Raw genomic sequence first — 17,985 nt, forward strand, 5'->3', positions numbered from 1 at the left:
GGGGGCCCCGGGGCTCGTGGTCAGGATCCCCTCCCAATTCGTCAAGAGGAGCAGGAGGATCGATGACCACACACGCTCCCGGGCAGCTTGGAGCCGCGGAGCTGAACAGCCCAGTGGGGCGACACCCTTGGCAGCTCTTAGAACGAAGAGCAGCGACGGGGAGACTGCTGGCTGTGTCGGTTCCCCTCTGAGTCCCCGGGCAGAAAACAACCAGACACCTGTTCACCTGCAATAAGCCGGAGGATGGGTGCCCTCCCCCGAGAGCCACTAAGAGCCTTTTGTAGACGACAGACACACTGCCATTGCAGTGGGGACTCGCAAAGGGTTCCCTGGCCCCAAATCTCTAGCTAGCGTGTCCCTGGCTCCAGAGTCACCCCAGCGAACCCCCGTCTGGCACAATGTGGCAGGATGGCAACACTACGGTGCCGTGGGCAGGCATCGTGCACGCTTGCTTGCCCAGTATCTTCCCAGTTAGGATCCTTTCTATCGGAGCCTTCCCCACACCTCCATGGAGTCCGTGTGTTGGACAATCTTGCCAATCAAACTAAGAGCATTTATTAACAATCCTTTGTTCCCTATTGGGCTTTATTATTATTAATAAAGGACAGAGGAAACCAACATCACTGCAGTGAGTTGATCTAACCCCCAACCAAAGTCTCGAAAGAGTGGGTCAGGGCCCAACCTCTAGAGCCAGAGCCACTGGGTTAGGATCTCCCCAGCTGTGCCACTTGCCAGCTGTGTGACTTTGGGCAAGTTGCACAACCTCTCTGTGCCTCGATTTTCTCATCTGTAAGCTGCTAGTAATAATAGTACCAGCCGATTAAAGTTATTCGACTAAGTGTGTTAACATAAAGGACTTGTAACACTGAAGTATAGTGAATGCTAATGTGTGCTGGCTCTAATTTTTTTTTTAACAACTTTATTTCTACAACTATCTCCAGGAAATAGTCCTAGAAACTCGTGTTCCTGGGTGTTTGTTCCTAAGTGAAGGGCTTTCCATAACGGCCTTTTAAAAATTCAGCTTGGGGCGTGAAGGTGGCACAGTGGGTTAGGTGTCCGACCCTCGATTTTGGCTCAGGGTCGTGAGATCAGGGTTGTGAGATCAAGCCCTGTCTCAAATACATCCTAAAAAAAAAATTTTTTTTTAAATAAAAATTCACCTTGTTCTCATGTGCCTCTCACCGCTGTAACTAATTATAACTTTAGGAACTCTAGGTCTTTTAAAATAACCATTTCTTCATTCATGAGGATGAAGAAATGGGTACATCCTTCATTACTAGGATGTACCCATTGTTTCTATTTCCCGTTTCATTTGAGATGATCTCTTGTGGGATAGAAGACAAGCCGTTGGAAGGGGGAGCAGTCATCAAAGGGCAGGAGAAGTCCGTTGGTTCTCTCAGTTTTCTGGGGGAAATGGGCCAAAATGCCCTAACTGGTAACCTACGTTACTAGGCCCAGAGGCAATGAAGTTTCCAGCGATCTTGGCATCAAGCAAGACCTCGGCCAATGGCAGGGGCGTGGTGTTCTGAGTGCTGAAATGGGTAACGACCCAGTGGGGGAGACCCGGGGCCACACAGGCCCCATGCCAGCCGCCCCCGGGCCACCAGCGCTCGGGGACAGACTCGGTGCAGACACCCCCTGCCCCCATCAGCTTGCAATATGGGCTCTCTAATCTTTCTTATTTTTATTTTTTTTCCTGGCTCTGTATTCTTAAGAAGCCACCCCGTGGCTTGATCTCCTCATTGGTAAAATAGAACACCTGTACCTACTTTATAGGGTTTTGTAAGGATTAAAGGAGTAAATGTACAGAAAGCTCCTACAACAGTGCCCGACGCAGATTGTTACAGAAGTCTAAACGATTATGTTTCTTTAAAAAAAAAAAAAAAATACAGGTTCCTAGGCTTCTCCCCAGTTCTAGTGAATCTGAATCTGCAAATCTCCCCCTGGGTGATTCTGACGTGGATCAGCCTTGGGAACTGCGCATCAGCAACTTGATTATTATTTTATTTATTTATTTATTTATTTATTTATTTATTTATTTATTATTATTTTAAATGAAAACATCATTGGGTCCTCCCATTTCAAGCACCTCCAAGTGGGTCAAAAGTCACCCATTTCCAGCTGTAAGACAACAAGCCATGGGAATGGGGCGGGCAGCACAGAGACGGCCGTAACACACCGTGCTGCGTGTTTGAAAGTCGCCAGGAAGTTCTCATCACAAGCAAACACTTGCACCTCTGGGTGGTGACGGACGTTTACCAGGCTCACCGCGGCGCTCACCTCACAATATCTACAAATATCAAATCATTATGTCATACACCCGAAACTAATGATATATGTCGATTATACTGCAATTAAAAAAAAATTAAAGAAATGAGGCCTTTACAGGAAGAAGGGGTTAAAAATATCTCCAAATGGCCCAGAAACAGAAATATGAGACCATTTGGGGGATCCAGACCAGAAGTTCTAAACGGGCGCCAACTTTGCCCATTCCCCCGCCCCCTCGCCCCCCCGAAGACCAGGGCCCTCCTGCCAGTTTCCGGAGGAGTTTCTGCCCCTCGTAAATGGGAGGGCAGCGCCACGGGCTCCCAGTGGGCAGAAGCCAGAGGTGCTGCTAAACATCCCGCGAGGCGCAACACGGCCCCAAAACGTCGGCAGAGCGAAGATTTGAGAAACCCTGATCTGAAGCAATGCTTCTCGAACCTTCCTGTATATACAAATTACCTGGAGATCTCATTCAGGTACGTATTTTGACTCTGGAGATTTAGGGTGAGGCTTTAGGGGAGTCTGCTTTTCTAACAAGCATCGCCAGACAGCTGGTTGGAATCATCTCAAACTCCACCCCGGACCTGTTGGCCTGCATCTCTACCATGACAGTGTCTCTGGGGGGACAAGAGAGTTTGAGAGACATTGCTCTAAAAAAAAAAAAAAAAAATCCAATCAGATTCATACTAATCCACAAAAGAGAAAGCGATTTTTCGGACATATTGACAAAGAGTGAGACCGGACCTTAGTGTCTAGGCAGTTTCTCTGTCATTTAAATACGATGGAAAACGGTAGACATTTCTGAGTCCCTGTGTTGGCTTATTCAGGCATTCAGAGGAGTCGAAGCCCCCCAGATTGTTGGGGTGTCCTGGAAAACCCAAAGGGAAGGGAAGGAGAGAGAGAGAGATGCAGGGAAGGGAAAAAAGGGGAAAAAAGAAAAAGGGAGGAAGGAGAAAATAAAGGAGAGAAGGAGGGAGGAAAAGAAAGAGAAGGAGGAAAGGTAGGGATAGAGGGAGGAAGAAAGAAAGGAGGAAGGAAAAAAAAATGAGACCTCAGGGTTTGGGAGATGCCCCACGCAAGGTTAAACAAGAAAGTTTTCTTTACTGTAGAACTTCTCAGAGCCTTTAACATCCTAATGTGCCATTTGAAATTCAAAGGAGCACACCTTTTTGTTTTTTCCTCTAGACTATCTCAAGGCCTTGAGGAGCTCCCCTTTGGAAATGCTGCTCCATCCACCTGAGCATGGAAAGGACCGCGCTGCCATCTTCCTGGGCCCCCAACTCCCAGGGCCTTTATACCCCTCCGGAGGCAGAGAGGCCCCGTAATAAAGACAGCAGCCACCGTTTCGACCAAGTGCGGACGGGACACTGCGCTCGACACCGACGCGCGTCTTCTCAGGTGGCACAGCCACCCTGACGGGCAGGACCACACTCAGTTGGTGCCCCCAGAAGAATAAGCCCCGAGACGCAGAGAAGAGCGCTCGATGTGCCAAGCCTGGTGCACCTGGCGCTCGGCCAACTGCCATCCATGGGCCGTCCCAAGGCACAAGGTGCAAAGCCCACAGCCCCCAGCCCACCCCCGACTCCGATCCTGGCTGAGGACACCCGGCCTCCGTGGAGGCCCAGCCTCCTCTTCGCTGGCCAACGGCCTGGCCTCTGTCCCCCATCAGCACCCAGTAACCCGTAGAGCCGGTGTGTGCTGTCGCCCTGCAGTAATGGGGGCCCCTCACCCCCTCTCCCCGCCAGGTGCAGCACCTGGTGCCCGCCAGCAACCATCCCTCAACCCCTGGGCACCGAGGAGTAACAGCCCCGCCGAGACGAGGAAGGCCCGGCCCGGGGGCACACTGTCCCCACCAGCCCTCACACGGCCGAGCCCCAACTCTGCTCTTCCTGACCCCAAACCCGCCCAGCTCTCAGCCCCGAAGACCCTCGAGTGAACCGTCAAGCCCTCAGAGAAAGTGGATGAAGGGGGACCCGGATAGGGGGTGCAGGCCGCTTGCTTCCCCGGAGAGGCACCGGGGGCTTCCTCGGCGAGTGTTTCCAGCAACGGGGGTGCCAACCGAGGAGGGCCGCTGTGACACGCATGGGCGTCGCTCGGCCCAGACACCCAGTCAGGACTCCGGTTCACGTCCGAACGGGGGGGCGACAAATGGGCGCACAGGCTCCAGGCTCGGGGGTGCGGCCGGTGAGGCGAGTGCCTGGAATCCCACGCTGGGAGTCACCCGGCTGGGTGGAGGCGGGCAAGGGCCCTGTCCTGAGCTTCGGGGCCCGGCCTGCTTGTCCTCCGGACAGGGCCCTGGGGCGACAGGGGCCTCTCTGTGAGATGGGCCATGCGGGCTCCCAGGGCCTTCCGGCTCCAAACTCCAGGTGTCTCTGCAACGGCAAAAGCAACGTCAAGCGGCCCCTTGGGCAGCCTGTCGCACGTGGAAGGTGACACCCACGAAGCTCGAGGCTTTCCCGCCCGTCGGAGCCCAGCTCCCGCTTCCCCGGATCGTGGGCTTCCCGGGTTCCCGGGCGTCTCTGGGGTCTGCATGTCGGGTACCCACGGGGGTCACACGCGCGACCAGAGCCCCGACTCCCCGCGGGCCACTCGCAACCGCAACAAGCAGGAGGAGGAAGGAGCAGAAGGCCCGACCTGCCCCAGACGCCTCCACCCGCCTGTCATGCGGCCACCGGTACTGGCCACTTGGAAACACGGGGACACTGTCTCGTGGCCTCAGCCAGTGCTTCTTCAATGTATGGGGGGGGCAGGGGGCAGGGGGGCATTAGTTTGCCTATTTAATTTCCCATCCAGCTCAGACGGGCACTTTATAAAATAGAATAAAAGCAAATCACTGGAGGAAAACAAAAATGAGGTGCAGCCCGGGCGTCACAGCCGTTCCAGATTGCGGGAAAGCTGCTCCACGTGGACTGTTCGTCCCCACGTCTGGCTTGGCGTGCAGCCGGCAGTTCGCAGCCCCGCGGGGGGCACGGCCCGAACCCCCCAGCTCAACCCCAGACTCCGATAGGCAAGGTGCGGGTGCTGTGCGCATCGGTGGGAGTTAGGGGACTCACTTCAACCCCCCCCCCCACCCCGGGAGCCGAGACGCACCAGGTTGGGGCCGGGCCTCGAAGTGAGGCTGGTGCTAGTAACCCACAGGCCTCAATTTGAGAAGAGGGGAGATCGCGGGTGGCTTGAGCCACATCACCTCCACGTCCGAGGCGATGATGCTTCATGGGGACCGCGACCCGCTGCCGCCATGCCTGGAAGTTCTAGACAAACCCCCACAGCCACCATCACCTTTCTCTCCATCCTGGCTCTGACCCCACGACGGGACGAGAGAAACCCAAAAGGTAGAAACAGGACACTGGGCCTCGGGGCCTCCTGTCCACTCCCCCCACCCCACCCCGGCTAACCACCCCTGTGCCCATCAGCTCTGCCTCTGGGGCACGGCCCGGTCCTCGCCCTGCTACCGAGGCCTCCCTGCCAGGTCACTGCAACGCCAGCCACTGAGCCGCTGTCCCTGCTTCCCCTGCCCACCCCACTGCCACCGTCGGGGAGGACTGGTCTCCCAAACCCTGAAGCACATCCGAGGCTGGCCAAGCAACCCCGTGGCTTCCCATGGTGAGACCAAGACCCGGCTCCCCACCATGACCTCTGTGTCCCCGCCACTGGCCCCCCTGGCCACCCCCTCCCCAACAACCTCTGCGTCCCCTCTTCCCACTCCGGCCATCAAGGCTGCCCCCGTTTCGGGGCCTTCGCCTGACCCTTGGCTCAGCCAGGAAGGTGCGTGCCCGGGACCCGGTGAGCAGGGCTCCGACTGCACCCCACACACAGCCCGCCCTGCACCCTCCAGGACGCGCACCCTTTGCGCCCAAATGCACCTGCCGCTGCACCTGAACCGGGGCTCCCTGTCACCCCTGTCGGTGACGGGCACCCCGCCCTACTCGCCCGCTCACCCCCGAACGTGGGTGCCTCCAGGTGATAAGCACTCAATAAATATTTATGGACTGAGTTGCTACTCAGTATGAAAAATAGCTAATTCAGTTTATTAAAAAAAAAAAAGTGCAGTAAAAGGAGCCGAGGGGTCTGTTTGCTGGCTTCCTCGATGATCCTGATGGGAAGAGGGACAGAAACTGTAGTTTGTCGTGGGGCTGCTGTGCGGGAGTTCTAGCTGCTTACGGGCTCCGTCCTGGGGTTTCATCCATGAGCCCCAGCCTCGCAGGCGACAACGGACCACAGTGAGCTCCGTGGGTCAAGACCAAACTGCAGAGCGGAATCTGCATGAATCGCGTGGGCCTGCGGGCTGGCCGCCTCGCTGGACCCTGGCTCCCCTCCTCGTGCGCCTGAGCCGGGCCCGGAGCTGAGCCGGCCAGGCCCCCGCCGTGTGCTCCGGGACACAGCCACCCAACCTGCCCCCCAAAGAACGCAGGGATCGAGGAGGCCCCTCGACGGCCCGAGTCCCGATGGCCTGGGACCACGATGGGCCTGCTGGCGGCCACCTGCGCTTCTCTGAGAAGTCGGCCACCTATTTGCCACCTGCGACTTCCCAGGAGCAGCTCCGTGTGCCCAAGCGGGGCACTGGTCCCCAAGGGGTGGCACTGCCTTCAACAGACAACCTTCAGAGGATGGGCAGCCCCGTCCGCCCACCTGCGCCAACCGTCAGCGGCCCACAAGAGGGGGTGCAGCAGTGGGAATGCCCCCGTTATCTCGAGCTTCCATCGCTGTGGCAGGGAGGAGCTGCTCTTGTGGGCTCAGAGGGGGGGACTTCAAGGGCTTCCTTGCCTTTCATGTCAGCCCCAGGGTGAGTATGTGCCACCTGTCTCGCCGGGAAGCAGGCCGGGCCAAGGATGTGCCATCAGAACAGGCGTAGGGTGTGTAATGCAAATGGCATTTGCCATTGATGCTACATGATCTAGAGGAGCCGTCCCTTCCCCCACAAGGACGTGGAACTCGGCTTCTGGAAACTCAGAAGGAAAGTCTTTTTACTTCTGCTCTTAGCTGCAAAAAAAAAAAAGTCAGGATTTGAAGCCCCGGGCCCAGCCGGGGCGGCACGAGTTGGCCGCTGGATCTCCCGGGAGGCTGCGTCGACCTGCCTTCCCGGGGCCACAGCTAGGCCCCCGGACGTTCTCGAGTGCGTATCCATTCTATGCTCCTTCCCTCACGTCTCACCTAAGATGATGCTGGGACGGGCGGCAGACGCTCCAGTGATTCTTAGTGCTTTCCCAATATTTTCTATTTTGATCAAATTATTGTTCAAACTGGGATAACTGTCCAACTTGGGGGAGAATGAACACGTGAGCACACGTTTTGCAAAAGGTATTTTGCAAAACGTTTTGCAAAATACCTTTTTTTGTTTCTTCTTCTGAACCACTGTGGCAGCGTCAGGCTGGTTATGAACGTGACACGTAGCACACGTGAGTTGCACTTCAGCGTGAAGAGAAGCAATCACAGGTGGGGGTGCCATCGGTGCAAGACTCCGTAACCTCCGCAAATCGAAGACAGTGACCAGATAGGCTAGAAGAGACAGGTGCAGGCTGACAAACACGGAAGCCGGGATTTCAGGGAGGCGGGTTCCAGAAATACTATTACCAGTACCTCCTGCGGTCCCGGACGTAGGAGATGCGCACGTGTCCTTAGTGTTTCTGCACCCAGAAGAAGCATCTCGAGTCCAACAACCCCAGAGCTCACCTGCACCTCGCACCCATTCTTCTGTGTGTCTTCAGTTGCAACCCCTTCTCCAGAGCTCTGTGCACCTGCACACGAGCAGCCAGGTGTTCAGCTGTTTAAACACAAGCCAACAAGCAACACGCGCCTCTCTGTCGCACTTCCACTCGGTGGCCTGGGATAAGCAGAGACAGACGCCACAGGCCACACCACAGGCCATGGCACAGGCCAGAACCGTGAAAAGGAAGAGGGTTGAATAAAGACAAATGCTGCGTGCTTCCTTTTTTCCGGAGAAAGGTTAACAAACTCAATTCCAGCAAAACGAAAAGGCAACACAGACTAATTTGTGGGATTCGTTGACCTGCAAAAGTAAGTCGGATTCACTGCAAAATGACGTATATACGGGTGCATAGAAAATACACACAAAGATGCAGCAGTTGCAGGATGCGGACACTGCAGCCCAAGGATTTAAAGAGAGGCCAAAACTATTTTTTAGGGACTGAAGCTGATTTGGGAATCAACTCACCTTGATTTTCCCAAGCTAAGCCCTCTGTAAGTCCAAGACACCAATCCTCCTAAGACCCCAGGACTTGGGGATGCCCAGGGGGCTTAGTGGTTGAGCATCTGGGCGTGATCCTGGAGTCCCCGGAGCGAGTCCCACATCCGGCTCCCTGCATGGAGCCTGCTTCTCCCTCTGCCTGTGTCTCTGCCTCTGTCTCCCATGAATAAATAAATGAAATCTTAAAAATAAATAAATAAATAAAACCCCAGGACTTAGGAAATCACTTCTGCAAAAGCACCTGTTACCATGGTTTAAAATAAAAGGGCCCCAATTGAACATCAATAAAAAATAAATTCATAAAAAATAAATTCATAAAAAATAAAAATAATAAAATAATAAAATAAAATAAAATAAAATAAATAAAATAAAAATAAAATAAAATAAAAAGGCCCCAACCTGTGTGAGAGATTCAAATCCTTCCCAGGTTTCCCCATCCTCGTGGGGGCAGGGACGGAGGGGGAAGGAGGGGAGAATAATTAATGGGGTTTTGCTAAACTCCCTAATTACCTCGAGCGTCCTCACCGCCCCTGGCACAGAAGCCGCCCTCTGAAAACACTTCTCAATCCAAATTAAAACGATGCTAATTTCTTCTGAGAATATGGGCCATATCAACACGATTCGGAGAGTCATTGGATTTACTGTTTCCATCCTAACGGGGATGTCAACAGTCTCTGCACGAAATGGAGATGCTCCGGGGGCGGGAGGGGAACCGGGACCTGCAGGTGTGGAAGGAGGCGCGTCCTTGCAGGCGGGAAAGGCCTCCGCACCGGCGCCTGGGCCGCAGCCGTCGTCCCGCCCCCCAGGCCCGTCCCTGCGTCCCTCCGAGGTGGGCTCTCGCCGCCGCCAACCTGCGCTGGGGCCTCGCGACCTTCAGGCCCCGCCGCTCCCCGCGCCTGCCTGGGGCCCCGGGGGCCTGCGCCGCGGCGGGAGGCGGGGTGGGCTGCGGGGACACGGGGGGGGGCGACGTCCTGGTGAAGCAGGTGCACGGGGGGGGGGGCGGTGCGCGGGCGGCGCAGGCGGAGGGGACGCGCCAGGTGGGGAGACGCGGGGGCGGCCTGGGAGGGCTGCCTGGAGGGGGGGCCTGGGGGGGGCCTGGGGGGGTTCTGGGAGGGCAGTGCACGGGGCGGCGCAGCGGGAGGCGGCCCCCAGGGATGGGACGCACCAGGTTGGGGGAGACGTGGGGCGGCCTGGGGGGGTGCCTGGGGGGGCAGTGCACGGGGCGGTGTAGCGGGAGGCGACCCCAGGGACGGGATGAGCCAGGTGGGGGGAGACGCGGGGGCGGCCTGGGGGGGGCCTGGGGGAGGTCTGGAGGGGGGCGGCCTGGTGGGGGTTCTGGGAGGGCGGCCTGGAGGGGGGGTCCTGGGGGACCTGGGGGGGGCGGTGCACGGGGCGGCGCAGCGGGAAGGCGACCCCAGGGACGGGATGAACCAGATGGGGGGAGACGTGGGGGCGGCCTGGGGGGGGGCAGGCGCAGGCCGACTTCGGCAGGTACAGGTGCTGCGGCACAGGTGCTGCAGACGCATGGACCACGGACTCCACGGGAACACAACGACCAGGGGCCCCTCCCCGGGAGAGTGGTGAGATCTGCCCCCAGGCACCTCCCCCTGCCCTCCTCCCCTCTCTCCTTCCCTTCCCTCCCTCTCCCTCCCTCCTCCCCTCCCTCCGCGGCGAGGCCGCCGGAACAGGGATGCAGGCCGCACATGCTCAGGCCTGGAGCTTCCTGCCGGCCGCAGGTGTCCAGGCAGGTACCCAGGCCCCCCGACACCCCTGCCATGCAGCAAGCACCCGTGCTTCCCATGAGGGGCCCACTCCTCAGCAGGACCGCGGGCGGGCACCCCATCTTCACCTTCTCGCTTCCCGAGCTCCTGTCCCGATGCAACTCTGCATGGAGCAGGAAGAGTTTCCTTGGGGTTCGTCTTGGTTCTGTGGTTCACAGAAATGGTTTCACCGTTTTATGGATTTTAACATAAAGTTCAGGGCCGCCTGGGTGGCTCAGTCCGTTGAGCGTCTGCCTTCCGCTCCGGTCATGACCTCAGGGCCCTGGGATCGAGTCCAGCGTGGGCCTCCCTGCTCAGCCGGGAGTCAACTTCTCCCTCTGCCTCTGCCCTAACCCCCTGCTCCTGCTCATGCTCTTCTGCATGTGCTCTGTCTGTCCCTCAAATTAACAAATAAAAATCTTCTTTTTTAAAGAGTTTTTTTTTTTAAAGATTTCATTTATTTATTCCTGAGAGACACACAGAGAGAGGCAGAGACACAGGCAGAGGGAGAAGCAGGCTCCTCGTGGGGAGCCCCATGCAGACCGGATCCCAGGACTCTGGGATCACCACCTGAGCCAAAGACAGATGCTCAACCACTGAGCCACCCAGGTGCCCCCATTAAATAAAAATCTTTAAAATATAAATAATAAAAATATTAAAAAATTCAAAAGAGAACAGAACATACCCATTGTGATTTTTAAATGTTGATGATAAACTTGAAAAGAATCTCAGAAAAGAGAGCAAAAAGGAAAACAGGAGAGAAGAGAATACAAAATAGTACAGGAGGGACTGCATTAGAGTAGCAATCTAAGAAGTTCACCACCTGAAATGTGGACGTTCTAGGAGGAAAGAAAAGAGGAAGAGAATTGAAGGAAGAGAATAATAAAAAAATCAAGACAATTTCTCAGAACCATGGACATAGTTTTCTAAATTCAAAAGTTACTGAGTGCTGAGTGCTCCCTCCAGGATCAAAGGAGGGAGATAGGCCTACGTCACTGAGCATCATCATACATTTTCAGAAAACTGAGGCTACCACGATGGCACCCAGTTCCAGAGAGAAAACCATGAAGAGGCCCTTCCCATCCCAGCCCTGCATCCCCCTCCCTCCTGGGCCACCTCTGCCCAGAACAACATGGCCCAGGCCCCTCGTCACCCATCTCCCCTCCAACGTCAGACTGTGTCCCTCCTGTTTAAAACCTTCTGTGGCTTCCACTGCTCTCAGAATAAATACAAATATAAAGAAGACAGAGGAATTGGACTTGAAGACACCTCACAAGTTTGATGACTCTCATGAGCATCAACATTTCTAAATGAGGGGACAAAGGACTGTGCTTTACAGACAGCTGCCGAAATGGAGCTTTTCCTCTTCCCACCTCTCTCTTCGAGGCCTGCCTGCCTTTCCCTTCCCAGTTTGGCTTCTGTCATCAGTCCACACTTCTCCATGCAGGTCATTGGCAATATCAGAATCATGTGACTTGCTCCTTTATGGGATCTTTCATGAAAGAAGTCCTAACAAAATTTCAAAAGAGCACCTGAGAAGTGGGTGAAGTTCCCACGTGAACCAGGTTCTCTCAACCCTCCAGGGAAGTTACGGTGAGGAAAAGAAGTTGTGCGTGGAACGCGGAATGGCTCAGTTCAAGTCATATTAGGCATCCCAAATTTGCACTGGCTGTATGTTCCCATATATGAGCTCATAAGGTGCACATAAACAGTGCTCAACATATGTCTAACCAAACTGATCTGATGAAATGGGCCTCCAGGGTCTTCCAACTGATAAGCTTACACTTTCAGGTTTGATTCACTCAGCAAATGTTTACTGAGCACCTACCTTACTCCAGGCCCTTGTCATCAATAAAAAGATGGAGTAAGTCCCTGCCCTCTTGCAGCTTATGTCCTGCTGGGAGCATCTGATATAAACAAGCAAGGGGATGCACAATGACGGTGACGGTGACGGGGGTGGGAGGGTGGTCTGTGAGATAGGAATTCCTTTAGGTAGGGCGGTCAGAGAGACGCTGGGAACTACATTTCACCTGAGACCTGAGGAATGAGAGGATCCAGCCACACAAAGGCCAGGGGAGACCAGGCAGGAGGAAAAACAAGGGTAAACGCCTGGAGGTGGAAACAAGGTAGTCTATTTAAAACATTAAAAAAATATTTTAAAACCAGCCACTGGTCATAATGTAACAAAAAATGAGGAAGACAGTGCAAGATGGGATCGGAGAGGTAAATAGGGACCATGGTATGGATTTCCTTTCACATATGGAGAAATATTTTTCTAGAAAATTCTTAATAAGACAATAAAATGCTATTGTAGTCACTCACCACCAACTGCCAAGAAACAAACAAAACGAAAATTTTTTCAACTATCTTTTTCCATGTTAATTCAACTGTACAGTCACTGAACACATAAGGGAAATTTCTTTTTCTAAACAAGGACACAGCTCTATCACATTCGTGGCAAAAGGAGAGAGAGTTCTTGATGAAGGAATCAAGGAAACTCAATAGCAGATCTGACGTTTTTCTCCTTGTGCTACTCCACACCAGGTGGATCGCGGAAGAGGACGATGGCTCGGCCTGCCACCACACTGCAGGCCTGACGGGAAATTGTCTCTCTCCGAGCTAGTTTGCCTTGCTGCTGCTGCATTATTTCGAGACACCTTTAAAATGTCCATGTTCTTCCCTCCCACTCCGGTACAGACATGCAGGTGTTTCTCCTTATCTTTTGCTCTCGATTACTCTTACACTACACCTTAAGTGTATGCCGCTACCTAATTCAGACGAGCGCCACCTATCAATATGTGGGCACTTGGTCAGGGCTTGTCAGCCAATGTGACACAAACTAGTGACATCGATTCAAGCGATCCTTGAAGCTCAAAGTCATGGAGGAGCATTTGCTACTTAGGGGCAAGAGTAATGGTACAACAGAGACACAACTACTTCACACAAAGGCTTTAAGGAACCCATTTTCCAGTGTCACTTTTGCTGTAATGCGCAATCGCCCCAAATGATGCAGGAATCAAAGTGACAAAAGGAATAAAGCCAAAACCTAGTGCAGCAACTATACACAGAGAATGCTCTGCAGTAATATCCACCTGCCATTTAGACTGGCTGGTTAATAAAATACTCCACTGAAATGTCATTCTTTTTAAACACTTAGAAAGATAGTTGCGGGTTTTTTTTTTCTATTATAAAATGATTTAAGTCCATACAATTGTCTTATTTTTTAAAGATTTTTTAAATTCATTTATTCACAGAGACACACAGAGAGAGAGAGAGAGGCAGAGACACAGGCAGAGGGAGAAGCAGGCTCCATGCAGGGAACCCAACGTGGGACTCGATCCCGGGTCTCCAGGATCACACCCCAGGCTGCAGGCAACACTAAACTGCTGCACCACTGGGGCTGCCCCATACAATTGTCTTATAAATGAAGTCTTTTCTTTATTCAAATGCCAAAATGCTGCATATATGCTAAGTCAAGAGAGTCCCTGGTCTTATGTCACGACGTGTTGTCCTCAAGTCAGTGTGCAGAGAGACCATATGCTAAAATCTTGTCTTAACCTCACAAGTGCTCTCTCATTCCCACATCGTATTGATCAATAATCCTTGCTTGTTCTACTTCCAAATCTCTAATCAGATCCATGCCCTCCACCTCCACCTCCACTGCTTTAATTAAAGCTCTTATCATTTCCTGCACAAACTATTCCAACAGTCTCCAACCAAAATCTCCCACTGACTGCACCTGAGCGAGCTCAGATGTCACCCCCTCTATGAAGATTCCCCAGCTCTCCGTTCGTGATTAAATAACTCCACTTACTTTGCCCCAATAGCTTTCAGTGCTTACCACTCTTACAACACACACTGCGCCCCACTGCAGTGCTGGCAAATACAAATATGCAAGCCATGTGAGTAATTTTCAAGGTTCTGGTAGCCTCGTTAAAAAGGTAAAAAGAAATCGGTGAATTTTAATAATAGATTTTATTTGACCAGATGTCTATAATATTATCATATCAACATGAAATCAACACAAAAAAATATAATACAATTTTTTAGATTAATTCTTCAAAATCCAATTTGTGTGTTTCACATTCATAGCATATTTACATTTGGTACTACGCTGTCATAAGAAATAATTGGTCTGCATTTACGTCTGTCATAAAAGTTACAGATGAAAAAAATCGATCCCCGTACCCACATCGTTACAAATATACTTGAAAGTTTTAAAATAAATGCATCAAATATCAACTTTTTAAAAAAAGACTTGGGCCCTTTCTTGCTTGCTTGGTCATTGGCACACAGTGTATTAGTTTCAGGTATACACAGTAGGGATTTGACATTCGTGCACACTGCAAAATGGTTATGTCACCACAATGAGTCCAATTACCTACCACTTGTCACCTTACAAAGTTAACAGAATGTTTTCGACTATATGCCCCGTGCTGTGTATTACATCAACTTTTTATTTCACATCAAAGTAAAATTAACATTTAAAAATCAGTCCCTCGGTCATACTAGCTACCTTTCAAGTGCTCAGAGCCGCACGCAGCTAGTGGCTATTCTAGTGGACAGAGCAGCTCTGCTGTCATTAGCGTAGGTATCTGCCTCCCGGACTAAACCAGACCGTGTCCAATTTACTCTCTCTTCCCCGTCACCTAGTTTAAGGTCTGGCATGAAAACGGTGCTTTATGAGGGTTTGATGACTGGATAAAGAAAAATAGATGTGGAAATCTCTTGACTCTATGACAACATCAACTCAAGAACGTCCTTTGTAAGGAATGTAAGTGGCACACCCCAGCCCAGGGCCGCATGACAACTCAGTAAGCCCACGCACATTTGTTACTGAGTCCTTTAATAATGAAAATGGCTTCAGACACACTCTTCCCCCTTCTTCTGCACCTTCCCCATTCTTTTCTCCTTCCCTTAACACATTCATGGGTACTCTTCACAATTAGCACTTCGTGATATGCCTCCACATTCTCCAGTTATCTTCTCCACCTATGTCTTGCCGTCTTAAATTACATTTTGAGCTTCTGGAGATAGAAACCATTCCTTGTACTTTCTAACTATCATCACGCATGGCTTAGGGGCAATAATAAAGTACAAGAATTTAGCATATGACATATAATCAATTCTCAGATGCCTTCTTTTTCAGTGAAGCCTTTCCAGATCGATCCTAGAAGCCCAACCTCTCAGCACTCACATTCACACCGCTGTTTCTGGAGAGCTGGGACCAGGGAGCTCCCCACACCATCGGTTCCTCTCTACGTGCTACAGCGTGTTATACATGTGCAACGTCCTTCACCCCCAGGGAGGTGGGATGATGTTTCCGATCTTTGTAGCAATTACCTAGTCGCTGTGCTCACATCAAAACGGGCCCTTCTGTTCTGTGCACTGTGGGTACTCCAGGAGGGGAGCTGAGGCTGAAGCGGCACAAGCCAGGGTGTCCTGGGTACGCTGCACAGGGGGTGCCTTGGCAGGGTGGTGGGAGCAGAGCCAGTGTGCGGGCCAGGAGGTCCCTGAGCTCTCTGAACAGAGGGCGCCCTGGTGGGATAGCCGAAACTAAAGTGGGGTGCCAGAGGGGAGGGGGGCTGAGGAGATGGACAAAACAAGTGCAGGAGAGTGGGAGATACAGGCTTCCAGTCACGGCAATGAAAGGCGCTACCTAGGGAATACAGTCAGTGACAGTGTAATAGCGTACCATGGGGACAGGTGGTAGCTACACTTGGGGTGAGCATGCAAAGTCTATTTGCATAGACTTGTCAAATAATTATGTTGTACACCTGAAACTAATGTAACATTGTGTGTCAACTATGCTTAAGGAAAAAAAATTTAATGAAAAAAAGGACCCTCTGGAGATGTGGCTCCTGTCCTCATGTGCCACCTCCATCCCCCACTACCTGCCACAGGATTCAGCAACACCATGACAGAGGAGAGCCCCATAAATGTACAGATCTCTTTGCTCTCGTTAGTTAATAGCTCCGTCTCTCTCAGGAATGCACAAGTCGATTTCTACAAAGGGAATTATGGTAGGATTACCTTTTATTCCAATGTTGCTTGAATAACAACGAAATACACATTAACACAAAGATGTCTCGGTGAGTCAGTCGTGGAGTTCCTCTAAGCCTGTGCTGGCGATGTCCCTCTTTTGCTTGGAGAGCTCTGTGATTGCATCCATCTCTGCAGGAGTGAACTTGGGGGTTAGCATCACAGCGTCATAATCAAATTCTTCATCAAGTGAGAAGGGCTGAACTTCATCTCCTAGTGTCTGTAAAAGGTAGCAGGAGAAAAATCCTACACTCATCATAAATGAAGAAAAAGTTGAAAACATAAACTCCCTATTAATATTTAATTCAACTTTTTTTAGATTTCAGCGCTCTCTGCTGATGAAGCTGTTTTTAAGTAAAGGAATAAATTCAATTATTCAATTTGACCTAATTTAAGTCTCTTAATATGCCCCATTTGTACCATCCTGCATCTGAATGAATATCATTAATTAATTCCGCCCCCGGCAAGAATTGGAGAGTTTCTCTTGCACACATTCATTACATTTTTACCACTTGTAGTGTTAGGGTTGGAGGCATATGGAAAAACTAAGAGTTACCTTAAGATGTGAGAAAATATACCTTGAAGTTTTGATCAACTTTCAATACACCTTCACCATTTACTAAAAAGGACCTGTACCAACAAAACAATTTTCAAAGATAAAAATACACTACACTTAATGTACTTACCACTTCAGATAGTACCTATAACTCCCCAGCCAATAATAATGGGAATTAAAACACTTACTATAGGGGTACATGGTGGCTCAGTGGTTGAAGGTCTACCTTTGGCTCAGGTCGTGATCCTGGGGTCCTGAGATCGAGTCCCACATCAAGCTCCCTGCAGGGGGCCCAATTCTCAGCTATGTCTCTGCCTCTAATTCTGTGTCTCTCATGAATAAATAAATAAAATAAAATAAAAAACACTAGAAATAAAAATATAAAAAATAAACACTTAGTATCACCTCAAAAGTCCAGGATCCCTTTCCCATTCCAAGAATTTAAAAAATATTACGGAATTTATCTACGAGTCAGAGTAGCTGCAAAGCAATGAAATAATTCTGTATCTATTTATTCATCATCTGTGAGTTTTAAAGACTTCCTAAAGGCAAGTAGATATTTTCCAACAAACAAAAAGAGAATACCTTAAATCACATTGTATCACCCCTTAAAGAGCCTCTCCAAAAGTAAATGGTGTGTGATACAATGAAATTATCCCGCACCTCTATGTATGGAGATGCTAAAATAATTGAAAACTATGGTTTATAGAAGAATGAAAAAAATGCCCTGAAGCTATAATCAGTTTTAAATATTCTTGCATTCAAGATTATCTCATTGAGTGGATTTCACAATGTTCTTAAAAATAGACCGTGTGGCTGAGAAACCACGTGCTGTTACTAAAGGTGCACACACACAGCCATGCACCATCCTTTCTAAGTAAAACTAGCAAGAGAACAGACTTCAGACTTGTCCATTGCCTCTTTATTTGAAAGTGCCCGGGTGCCTCCCTGACAAAGGTAACGATGGGAGCTGCCACTGAGTGAGCTCTCACCTCGTGTCAGCCCCGTACAAGCAATGGCCCGGGCATCAGCAGTAATCTTCAAACAGCCCATCTTCCAAAGCTCTGAAAAGTTCAATGACTTGCCCGAGGCTGTACAATTAGTAGAGGCGAGAAGCAAGATTGGAACCCAGGGCAATCGGCATCAGGTAAAGCTAC

The 17,985-nt window shown here is 51.2% G+C and overlaps 1 protein-coding gene across 3 annotated transcripts in view; it reads right to left on the reverse strand.

The window, feature by feature from the left end:
• Nucleotides 1-14,186: 14,186 nt before the first annotated feature.
• Nucleotides 14,187-17,985, reverse strand: part of IFTAP (intraflagellar transport associated protein) — a 64,962-nt gene continuing 61,163 nt past the window's right edge. For all 3 annotated transcript variants that reach the window (XM_055301026.1, XM_055301027.1, XM_055301025.1), the window contains one exon: nt 14,187-16,492. In XM_055301026.1, the coding sequence (XP_055157001.1) occupies nt 16,328-16,492 (165 nt within the window). In that variant the 3' untranslated portion in view covers nt 14,187-16,327. The remainder of the gene's footprint in view (nt 16,493-17,985) is intronic.

Source organism: Nyctereutes procyonoides, unplaced genomic scaffold, assembly GCF_905146905.1.
Source record: "Nyctereutes procyonoides isolate TBG_1078 unplaced genomic scaffold, NYPRO_anot_genome, whole genome shotgun sequence".
NCBI classification, from domain to species: domain Eukaryota; kingdom Metazoa; phylum Chordata; class Mammalia; order Carnivora; family Canidae; genus Nyctereutes; species Nyctereutes procyonoides.